The 12,807-nt window shown below is 37.8% G+C and overlaps 1 protein-coding gene across 1 annotated transcript in view; it reads right to left on the minus strand.

The window, feature by feature from the left end:
- Nucleotides 1-8,887, minus strand: part of LOC139720754 (centromere/kinetochore protein zw10 homolog) — a 32,137-nt gene extending 23,250 nt beyond the window's left edge. Inside the window, exons 1-4 of the mRNA XM_071632106.1 lie at nt 8,783-8,887; nt 3,827-4,023; nt 2,806-2,913; nt 1,901-1,981 (exon numbers count right to left, since the gene is read on the minus strand). Of these exons, the coding sequence (XP_071488207.1) occupies nt 1,901-1,981; nt 2,806-2,913; nt 3,827-4,023; nt 8,783-8,819 (423 nt within the window). The 5' untranslated portion in view covers nt 8,820-8,887. The remainder of the gene's footprint in view (nt 1-1,900; nt 1,982-2,805; nt 2,914-3,826; nt 4,024-8,782) is intronic.
- Nucleotides 8,888-12,807: the final 3,920 nt, after the last annotated feature.

Below are 12,807 nucleotides of genomic sequence, written 5' to 3' on the forward strand. Positions count from 1 at the left end.
TATTCAAGCGTTGAATCTTTTACCAAACCATGTTGGCTGTGCTATGAATGGGACAAAAAAACAGGATGTAAACCACCGTAGCAAATACAATGAAGGGATTATCAAATTCAGCTGAAATCGAGCATGCTGTATAGACACATTCTATCTGTCCATATTTTGAATGCTGAATTTGAAGGTGGTAGCACTTTCCTTTCGAAAGTTATTAGAGTTGAAAGTGAAGGGTGTGCAAAGGATTTCAAGAAATGAAAAGGGACCTCTACCTGATCACACTACTCTACAAAAAAGGGTAGTACAAAAACTGCTGAAAACACACTTTCCCATTCATTTTATGACCCCAAACTTAAGAATAATGTAGAAGAAGAATAGCTCTTTCAGATTATATGAAATACTCGCTTCAACTTTTTGGAGTCCTCACGTAAAATCAAGGGGTGCGACTTTTTGTTGGTTTTGTGATGCATGATCACATATATTCATGGGACTCACAAGATTATTCCAGCTGTAACTCACTTTCACATTCCTGTCAAATATGACAGGAAAAATCAGACATAAGCTCTATATCCTATCTACTCTGAAAAAAAAAAAAGAACTAAATCCCACAAATCACTGAGCTAAAAATCAATCTGAACAACACACTCTTGTTCTACAATGCTGTGGTCTATGACTTTTTCTTCCAGAAGAGACTATATGTACATGTAGATTGCCTTTCTTCTACACACATTATGAACCAACAGCACAGAACAAACTAGAAAAACACTCTGAGAGCGCAGACCTCCGCCAAGCAGTTACTTTCCACCGATGATCTTGCTCTTCCCAAAGAGATTTTTTACTCCTCTCTACAAATGGGGAAAAGCTCTTTGGGCTCTTCCATAGAGATTAGTGATTTCCACCCATAGGTCTATACATGCTGAAAAATTGCCTGATTTCCCAATATAGAAGCCTTTGTTACGTCATAAACCCTCAGCTGCACAGCGCGCCTCGGCCTTGCAGAAACTAGAGCACGCACCTTAGTGCGCGCATGCAAACCTCAAATACGCGGAGCCTGACCTCCCAAGTTCATTGACCCTACCTGCCAATATATCAAAAATCCTTCATAATTTCCCCAAAAAGTATCGGATCACTACCAAAAGCTAATCGTTTCTTACTTGTGTCATTCTAAACCTTTCCTGCAAGTTTCATTCAAATCTGTTAACTACTTTTTGAGTTATTTTGCACACGGACAAACAAATGAACGAACGAACGAACGAACGAACGAACGAACAAACCAACGGTACCGCAAACATAACCTCCTCTTTTGGCGGAGGTAATGAACTGGTTTCTTAAACAAGCTGTTCACAAACCATCCCAATTGGACTGCCCTGATCCTATGAGGAGCATGTTTTAGAACGGTTGCAATCAACAATACCCTTGACTTCATGCAACAGACAAGATGTATTGCTGCATATTTTCCATATAGTTTGCATGCACTATGGGGACTTTAAAAATCCTGATATGAAGCTCAGGATACATAAGTGTCATAGCCCATGAATATTGTCCATGGATGCATATTGTTTCAATTTGAACCAATGATATTGATAATACCTAGCACTTAAAAGGCATAATACCTAAAGTATCCTTCCCTTTGTCCTTTACAATCACAACAATGTCACAACCAGATACAACATAGAGAAACACAGCACATGAGCAAACTACCAATTACATTGTCCAACAGGACTTGTAACATACATTATGCATATGAGTTTAGCTCTAAGTGTCATGGCAACATGATCAGAATTATAAAATATGACTTGAGCAACATTTTTCAAGCAATGCTCAGCAAAAAATTTAAAAAAAGAAGAAAAAACTGAATAATATAATGATTATCTAAGACAACACAAAATCTGGTAATACACATTATACTCACCAGAGAATCAAGAAGACTGGCAGCTTGAATGAATTCTTCAGTTTTTAGCACAGAGTGAAACTCCTTTAGATTCTTGTGAACCTGTAGATGGAAAGTTCCACAAGTGTAATAAAGACAAGTTTCATAAACACTAATTAATACAGTGCAGAATCTTCTGACAAATTAACAACAAAGTAGTTCAGGATGGACATTACTACTCACACCAGCAATAGAAGAATTAATTCCTCTCTCCTTCATTAATGTTGTTTATTTTAATTATCTATTCAGTATTCTTTACCCCAGGTAGCCCCATCAGTGGTTTATACACTTGTATTCTTGGGGGCTCCGCAGGGGGAATAGGTTATACAGCAGCTGTACATGTACATGCTATTTCAACAAGATACATTACAGAGAAATAACTCATAAGTTCCCTTGAATTCAGCACATCAGAAATGAATGTGTCTTTACAAAGTCTTAGTTGCTACATTCTGATTTATCTGACAGATCTTATACGATTCTGGATGACAGCTTTAAAATGTATAAAACATAAGTACACAGGTCAAATTTTACAGCTTTACATTATTTTTTTTCTTCCAAACTTCATGGTATAATTTGCATATTCTGGCTTTTCAAACTTGAGAGAGAATTTCATGGATGAAAAAACCCCCCCAAACAATATGTCGTGTTACCTACAATGACAAAGCTGTAATTATGTTTTACTTTTGTAATCTAATGTACATATGCGTAGCATGTTTGACAAGGTACAATGCCACTCTAACAAGCTGATTTGCGTGATTTCTTCTACTGGTATTTCATGTCAAGGTGCAAATATAAGCAGACAAGGCATGACCTGAGTTCATTTGCAGGACGTCGGATGGTGGACTTACAGGAGTCTTATCAAACACACAGATATACATTGGCCTCACCTCACACAGACTGACAAGGACTGCTATGGTAGCATTTGACTTGTCCATCTCTTTGGTCAGCTCCTGGACATCACTCGTTGATGTCCTCAGCTTCACACTTATATCCCCCTGAGATCAAGGATGGAAGGATGCAAGTCACAGGAGCAACATATTATTATTAGTCCTGAATGTCATTTGTCATTTGAAATAAATATCACCGCAAAATTGCCTATATCAATTTAAAAAGAAAGTTATCATTGTTTATATACATTCTTTGTTCACTTATTTATTTATTTTTTTTTTAATGGCTCATTGGTCCAAGTTGGTTTGATAATGATGTTTCAGCAAAGTCAAATATCATTATGTAGTGAAATACAGTAAGAAATCAAAGGATGACAAATGTTTTGAACTTACAATAAATTAATATAATTTATAAGCTGTTATTTTCGCAAGTACAAATACTTTTGTGAATGAGAGCATGGACATTTTCGCAAGATGTTAAACCACTACTCAACACACATGTGCTATCATCATCTTAGTGTCTGCCCATTATATGCTAATACCTGCTCCAATCTGTTATATGCTTGCTTCATAAGATACGCTTTTTTCCATTCACTGTTAAGAGAAGCTTTATCCCTGTTTTTTTCTTAAATTTCGTCTTGTACAATGTACATTATCACTGGGATAAGTAAAAAATAAAAAGAGGGGGGGGGGGAAGCAATCAAAAAACCCTGCAATAATGTGTAAATTTATGTTTTGTATTGGAACCTCTGCACAGAATTCTTACAAAAATATTGATCTGAATGATTTCCAACGTACAACCCTATAAAGCTTCATCTGAAAAAAAAAAAAATAGTCCACATGTGTACATACATTGCTATCCTGCAGAAAACCATAATATCATATTGACAAAGCTTCGCGGAGAAAAGCTCTTGAAGTACATTACAACTTTGGTATACAAGCAATCTTGTGCAAGATGGAGACCCAAGTGATGTCTCGCTCTATTTGTTTGATTTTGTTGTTGTTGTTGCTTTAAAATCACCTGTAACTTGTTGCTGAGATCTTGCATTTCAGCATCCAGGCTCTTGACCCGGGCGTGGAGCTTTCCAATGTTGTCCATAGAGGGAGTAAGGTCCACATAGCGCTGACGTTGAGCCAGGTTAATCTCAGTTTTCAACTCATTGATCTGCGTAGAGACCTTATCAATGCGTGTGGCTAGGTCTTCCTTCTCTAATAAACCTGTCAAATGGGACAAAAAATAAATAAAAATAAAATAAAATAAAAATGTTCTTCTGTAGACAATCTGCATCAGGCCAGTTTAGCCTTCACTGAATATGTGGTCATTGTGTGCTGCCATTGTAAGTCAGAAAGATTATTACTAAATGAAAATAATAACTTTTCACTACACACAAGAGAAAAGAACATGATGTGTTGGATTAGCAATGGTAGTATTATATCATCAGAGATGCCGCTAATATACCTTCATATCCATGTATATACAACACGTATCTTGAATTCCACTATGGTACACCAAATTGCACCACTATCACAGGAGTTACTTCATAGCTCATTTCCAATATCAAACAAAAATTGAAACCAAATCAGTTTTCGAAGCATTGACATTGACTTTCATGTCACTGTTAAAAACACTCTTCACCAATTTTGTAAGCAGTCATGACATTTGCTGCCTTTACAATCTGAAACTGAAGTTAGCCATCTAAAATCATGCGATGTACATTTGTTTTAATCAGGAGCTAAAAATCAATGATTATGGCAAGTAGAAAGAAGTCGGTTGAGAAATGTGCACAAGCATGTGTGTGTGTATCCATCCATGTCTGTGTGTGTTCGTGTATGCTTTAGAAACTGCATTTCTTATATAAAACTTTTTTTCTAACGTGCTATGATGAAGCATTCTGTACATGTCCATTGATTTTTAGCTCCCAGTTTAATACTTGAAAGATATGATGCAATAAAATTAAATAAAAAACGGCCAACCTCAGTTTCAGAATGTGTAGGCAGCATGTAAATCTATAAAACAGCAATTGCTTGCGAAAAGCAAATTGTTTCGAGGAATGACATGAAAGTTGACATATGTGTCAATGCTTCTAAAAACCTTTGGGCTCAAATTTATGTGAGTGATAGAAATAAGCTATATATCTATAAAGTATTTTTAGTGATTTTCTGGGCATGCAGAATTTGAGATATCTACTGTGGATACAAAAGAAAAATCACTGGCCCTATGATTAGGAGAGACAGCTTTTTATTCCTATTTCACCAGGTCCATATGCATACGTACGGGACCTGGTATACCTGGGTTCCCGTGGCGTCAACCCATAAATACAAGAACGGAACAAGGTACAAAATTCATCTTTATTGCAAGTATTATGCTGACCAGAAAAATGACCTCAATGGAAAGATTAGAGTTGAAATCTTCTCTCAACATGCAACATCATGTCCCCATATGGGTGTACGTACTCAAGCAGCTCGAGTACAGATTCATTCCATGAATTTGAATAATTATGCAGTACCCGCTGCATTCTATAAGGATTAGAACCAACACTTGCTGAGATCAGGAGGTTGTAGGTTCAAATCCTGCTCGAGTACGTATGCAGATGATTTTTCATTATGGCTACTACTAAAACACTGTCAATTCAGTGCTTATTTACGTCAATGTATCAGGGCAATTTGTCAATCTGTTGCAGTGAAAAACATCTCGATGGAAGAATTTCATGAATTTGAAAAATCTGAATGCAATTAAGGATTGGGGCTGTTCATGTTGTGTGTGTGTGTGTTCACGTGCGCACACGTGCGTGTGTGTAAGGGTGTGTGTGTGTGTGTGTGTTTATGAGTGTGAATAAAAGAAGATTGTAAAAAATGTGATCATAAGACAAGTGTAGGGTAAAAGAACATAATACTAAGTAAAGCCTATATGAAAGAAAGATATTATTCAGATGGGTGAAGTTCAGATGCGAATTTCTTCACTTTGTCTCCCTCTATAAATCAAATTTGTTAAGATCGCATCTGCTGATCTGTAAATTAACAAACATGTCCGAAAAAAAAAAGGAACCAGTGGGACCAGGCTGTCCCTGGTTGCCGGCAGTGACACAATGAACATGGAACAAATACCCAAGCTCCGAAATTCCGACATTGTTATGTTAAGCACCATATTTGTTACCAAGACTACATTTAAGATGAAAACTTTATCTATTTAGCTACCGCTTTCAGCTATTAATATTGACGTAATATACATGTACATATTTCACAATTTACCAAAAATGACACCTTTTTTAATCCTGTACGCCGCAAAAATCATAGAAATCGCAGAAATGATTCAAAATGTCGGCGCAGCACTGGGCAAAGGGGGCGCTGTCGACCCCGCGGATCCTAGCAGCGCAATTTGCATCATTCAAAGCTGGGAAAGATTTATTTTGAATCGCTCAGCGATGCAATGATCACAGCATTCAGGGTTCAGATTGGACTTTTTTTGCTCAGTGTATGTTGCGTGAGGGCTCACTATGGATTGAAATACTATGCTCATAGTCCAAGCATCTCAATTCACGTGACCGATTCGTAGAATTTGTGATAAGAATGTAGAAATTTTCAACGGTTTTGTTGTTGTGTGGCCGTGTTCGAGAGGTTTAGTAGATATGTGTATCATACACCGTCAGACCACGGCATCTGGTCGGGCTAGTCAAAGATCCCAGATCTCTTGTAGACTACAATGAGTCTGACCACGTACAGTTCTATTTAGGTTAATTTACTGAATAACAAGGGTGAATTTGTGCCGATAGAGATCTATTTGGAGATCTAGGGTAACATCCCCAGTATTCTGTCACTTAAGCTTTTTTGCAATATTTTTCAAACTAAAATAATACATACACAGGGGTCGCACTTAACTTTTTTTTTAACTAGCCAGGCGGACTACTTAGAATCAATTTTGACACTGAAGCAATATTTTGGCTAGCCAGACGGACTAGTTACTTCAGAATTTTATGATTTTTAGCTAGTCTGACATGATTTTGGGTGGCCAATGGCCAGCGGACCATCGCCAATTTCGAACCCTGATACATACATCATATCTACAGCAATGTACGTAAAATATATCAAATTTCTTTAATCTCAATTTTCATTTTGTTAAATATCACACAGAATTTCACAAAATCCCAAAATATATCACCTTGAAAATTCCCCAGTATTCGGTCACGCGATATGCGCGTTCAAAGTCAATGCATGTTCAAGGCAGCTGAAAAATGTGCGCGCACGGGCGCTACCTTGTTGGCGCAAAATTGCATCGGGGACGTTGCGGCACCCGTTGGTGACCGAATACTGGGGAATCGGCACTTGCATTCAACCCTTGTACATCGAGACAATGTATCGGCACGTACAGAAATATTGTTTTTCTTTTGCGTTTTCGAAGATACCATCACACTCCAAGCTTGCGATAAGCAAAAGATCCCGCGAGAGAACGGCCTATTTCTCGATTTTTAGTGCTTTTTCGGCGACCCGCATTCTTAAAACTGGGCCTTATCCGCATGCGCTTTTGGAAAGTTGCGCCAATTCTGCACTTTTGACAGTAAAATTTGGGATTTTGGATAGATTTTTGAAGGGGGCTACGGGAGTTTCCTGTTGTGAATGAGTGTGTAAGAATGTGAATTGATGTGATTTGCGTGTGTTGTGACAGTTGAACTTACTGGCTGGTGACTAGTGATAAGTGACCGAATACCAGTGGCAGTAAACAGTATGGTAGGTGTTCAACACACCGACCGGGTCCATATCAACCGACCGCGCACTATAATGGCATTGCGCATACAGAAAGAAAATGTACGCACGGGACTACGCGCAACGGTGTTTGATTCTTTACTGGGCTATGCTACCGAGTAAAATGAGGCGAAAACAAATAAGTATTCCCTCTAAATTAACGAAATTTAGCAAAATCGAATAAGATTTATCGTGTAACTACATATAACTAGGCCGGCAGTGGCCTACCTTTGCTGACTCGTTGTTAGATGTAAAGTATCCTTCCGTAATAAATTTGACGATTTTGACCGCAAAATTGTCACCGCCGCTTGTACGATCGTGCACACACGTTACACATACACATGACATAATTATTTTGTCGCCCGCTACGACTGTACAAGTTGAAGCAGAAACGAGAAATGAATGTGAAAAAACAAACCGACTCATCTAATTTATTTCAATTACGATGAAAAGTTTCCTAATGAAAATCAATTCAAATTCATCAAACAGTCCTTCAAAAGTAATATCGAAGGATTCAAAATATATTCAAATATTATTGGGGAAAAAAATGATGGCTAGAAAAAAAACAGCGGCCTGTCGAAAAAACGCATTTAAGTGCCCTTTATATGTATTGTCAGGGTGGTCGGTTGAAATGAACAGGGCAACTGAGTGCGGAAAAAATGACACACCATGCGTTCGAAGCCGCCATCTAGAACGTACCTCAGATCGCATTTTCAGTGCGCGCTTGTGAATCCGGAGTATTTTCTCCACACGTGAGTAAAATTTCAGGCAAATTGTGAGATTTTTCACGTTTCTATTGATAGAAAAACATTAGGTGGCCGGTATTATGAACACCCAACCATACTCAGTAGCTGACCGACCCTGCCCCTGGTGCTCTTCTTACCCTATTTGGAGATCATTACAAGAAACAGGTGCGAAGCTGCGAAGGTACACTTGCGCCAAAATGGGGTCTCAAAGTGTTTCGCACCGAGCCAGCACAGGTGCGAAGGTACACTTGCGCCTAGATCTGTTTCTACGTTAAGTTTACTGCCAGTAAATTTTTACCACTCACTGTACACACACACACCAAAAAGTCAAGTCAGAGTCACAACATGAAATGCAATAGGTGGGACCGGAATATTCCTACGAGTTGAATGTTTATTATCAACGGTACGTCACACACAGTGAAGCAAATTACGGTTATATTGGTTGAAACAGGGATGCCCTAAAAACAACACACAGTACGTTACGGCTACATTACCTGTGTTCATCAGCACTTCCGTCACTAAGGATGCCATAACTGCAGATATCTTGTCGTACAACAGCAGGGAAACACTTTGTGACACGTTTATGTGTCATAAATTAGAATTCGACGCACCGTATCGAAACTACAACACTAATAGCGCGGGCTGCATGCATAGGTCTACGTCTATAGCGCATGCAGCATAATACCGCGCTATCATGCACGTTTACGTTTTATATAAGCGCACGTTTACGAGAGCGCGGGGCGAGCGAGGAGGTATTGCGCTTGGCGATTCTACCCTCTTTTTGGTGCACTGGGACCTAGCAAGACTCAATGTCTTTCTACATGTCTCAGTACACTAGTTTACAAAAAGACAAAATATCAACATGTATGCATTGAAACGGGAAATAAAATTACTTGAACTTCAAGTGACATGATGATTTTAAAAAAATTTGAAGGGAAGATTCTTTAGTTGCTTGATAATAGATTTAACATTAAATAATTGATTTAACTTATTTACATTAGGCCTTCGGTAATAGTAACATACTTCTTACGCTCATCAATGAAAAACGGACACAAAAAAACATAATGAAATTCATCACCCTGCCCATAAAGGACCCTACACAACGAACGTATTTCAAGAGGTAGATCATGAGATGAATAGGCCCTAACGACATTAGCAACTGGCAGATTATGATTACCACATCGAAATGTAAATAAAGATATCCTATCTCCTACATTGTACCTCCAAATTTAACAGATATTTTTCTATGATACCAGCTTCTTGTTAAAAAAAAAAAAATCTGAATTTGAAACATAAACGATTTCCATTAACTTCCTCATTCCAGTTTTGATAATATATATAATGTAATCTACGGTCCACTGATGACTTTACAAATGCATACCATAATTGTCTAAGATATCTTTTATTTTTAAGACCCATCTGGAATGAAAATCACAATTTTCATGAAGTTTTCGTAACATGTTGTAGACGGTGTAAGAGAGTTTAGATATTTGACATTGGCTAACCTTTGCACAAAAATTAACCATGCATGTGTACCCATCTCCACACTATACTTGCGAGGGCAAATGTGCCAGCTTCGCTGTACACCATGCGTTTAGCAGTGCCACGATGTTTTAAGCAAACCTTTAAAGAAAGTTCCTATGAAATATCGCAATACTGTATCCCCACACTTCACTGCCATAAAATAAAATCGGAGCAACAAGCTGATCAAAAAGTTTACACTGAATATCCACAGGTAAGCACAGTTCTTTAGATTGCTAAGTAAAGCAAGCACAGCTTATCTCGCTTGATTAACCTGTTTATTGATAGCTTTATTGATGGAACCATTATGATTGAAAGTAGTTCCGAGGTATTGTAATTATCAACAACCTTAAGGTGAATATCGCCAAGAGTAAACTTGGGGTATCTGCGCACTTCAAGTTCCACGAGAAAATACAACAATCTTTGTTTTACTTCTGTTAACAGACAGTTTCCAAAGCTCATCAGAGTACTGGTGTATAGTTGATAAAGCAGTTTGCAGTTCGTCAGCAGACTCAACCATAGCCATCGTATCGTCACAGCATAAAGGATCGCATAAAGACGTAGAAATACTTTAATGTCATCATTACTGAGATTTTTCCTAATCTCAGAAGCACACATATCAAGACCCTTATAATGCCTATACTAAATATACGCAAAATCATTCAAATATATTACAAACAGTAAAGGAGACAAATTTTCTTCATGCCTAACTCCTATGCTACAAGCTAAAGAATTGGACAAAGTATATATACCCCAACCTTTTAAAAAAATTTTGCATTGAAATACATATTATAAACAACCCTAATGATATTACCATTAATACCCTTAGAAAAGAGTTTTTACTACAGGGATGACCTATCAATTGAATCAAAATCTTTCTGAAAGTCTTTAAGCGCACAATAAATTCTCTTACCACGATGCAAATAATACAAATTAAGAAGACCAAGGAATGTGAAAATATGATCCATTGTGCTATAGCTTCCTCTGAATCCAGCTTGTTCTTCACCAATAATCCCAGCACAATTCATAAATTCAGTATAAGTCTAGTATTTATGCAAGAAAAAAAAAGGGGGAGGATCTCTCTTTTATACGCTTTATCTTTAGCTCTCTCCAACGAGCTCTCAACGACGGTACTTCTGTGTATGATATTGCCAATACACACCGTATGAACTGGGAAGGCAGTCCTGGCAATGGGCTGTCACCCTCATTGCACTTTAATTGTTGTGTTGGGATCGGTTTATGTTTTGAGAGGTATACTTTTAATCAATGACTTGCAACACAGTTGAGTTTAATTTCAAAGAGCACTTTATTCGAGAGGTGTTTGGGAGCGATCCCCTCTCCTTGAGCTTCAGATTCCAAGTCCTCTTCTCTGCATGATAAAATTCTCCTCATACATTCAATGATACACATTGGTTAGGTACTTATAACATACTATGAATGGGTGAATGGATCATCTTGAGGTGGGGTCTTCATGATAAAGAGAGGTTTTAATTGGGAAAAAACTTTGGTTGTTATAGAAGCAAAGACCGGACTAGTTTTATAAAGGAGGTATATTCTTAGTTTTTGGATTCAACAACAATTCTAAGTAATCAATGGGGGAAGGGCCGGATGTTTGGGTTTGATTTAACTTGGTCGTAAATACAATTAGATGGAGCGAGATGTACAATGTAATATTCGAGGGATGATGAAGGTCGATGACTCACTGGATGAGGTGGAGAGTATATATTGGTAGGGGTCTTTGACTGGCCGGAGGTGAAGATATATCCGGTCATAGTGGAATGGGAGGGGGTATAGCAGGAAGGTAGCCCACCTCCCTAGGTATAGTGATAGCTTTCTGTATCATTCACAACAGCTACAAAGCGATTATCGATGCTTAAACTAAAGCTGTTATAGGCCTTTGAAGAATGTTATTGAATCCCTGCCTGAACCATGAACGAGAATCTTTTACAAAGCTTTACTGTTACTTAGAGAGTCAAAGTGTATAAAAATAGAATATAATCCTACAGTTCTCGAATCACGTCTTAATATCTATATGCAAATTTCTCCTCTTGATTCCTGGGACAGTATGACCACTTCCGTCTGAAGAATGAAGGCAGAGCAGCTGATCATTTTACGAGACATATGTTTTCTCTTCAAGTTTGCCCGAAGTTACATCTTCATTGCTGAAAAGTACGCGTGAAAACTTTGACACGTTTTCTACGTGATTAATTACACGTAGCACATTCCTATTCATTATACCAAATTGGTGACTTTTATTCATAATAGCTTTGAGTTTACATGGGTGTTTCCATGGGTGTTGCTGGTAAAATGGCAGCTCCACGCCTATTTTATTTGCGCATTGAGCGTGTAAATTCGGACGGGGGAGGTAAATATAATTGACGCCTTCGAAAACAACAATACCGACTACATTGAAACATTGAAACAAACATCATTATTTTGCTGCTTTTATTGACATGTTTTATCAACATCTTACAGGGTCATTGGTGGGATTGTGAGAACATGCATTAAGGTATACTAAGTTAGAATTGCCGTTGTGTTGTTTGGATGCACTGCTGGCATTGGATTTTATCATACAATATATAGAATTTCTTAAGATTAAAAAAAAGTATATAGTAGCATATCATAGTATGCATTGTATTACAAGAATATAGTATAGTGAAGAACACATTATCGTGAATAATATACTGGTAATACCATTGCAAGAAGATACAACTTCAGAACTCGAATCTTGGGTGTCTGTGTATGTGTGTGTGTGTGTGTGTGTGTGCGATGTTTGGATGTTGAGGCGGATTGTGTATGTGCACTCGTTTTGTTAGAAACAAACGAAGATCGCAATATATTCTTTCTCCCTCGTAACCCCCTCCTTAAACAGCTTTTCTCTATTAAATTGAATGCAAAAGTAGGACATTGATTACCTGAAAGTAATTGGACGCCCAAAACAGGCTTATCATGGCCTTTGCATGAATTTAAATAAATGGGGAATGCATTCCCTTCTATA

This window comes from Diadema antillarum, unplaced genomic scaffold, assembly GCF_040938485.1.
Source record: "Diadema antillarum isolate AM-2024a unplaced genomic scaffold, OU_Dant_1.0 scf00000133, whole genome shotgun sequence".
Classification (NCBI taxonomy): Eukaryota; Metazoa; Echinodermata; class Echinoidea; order Diadematoida; family Diadematidae; genus Diadema; species Diadema antillarum.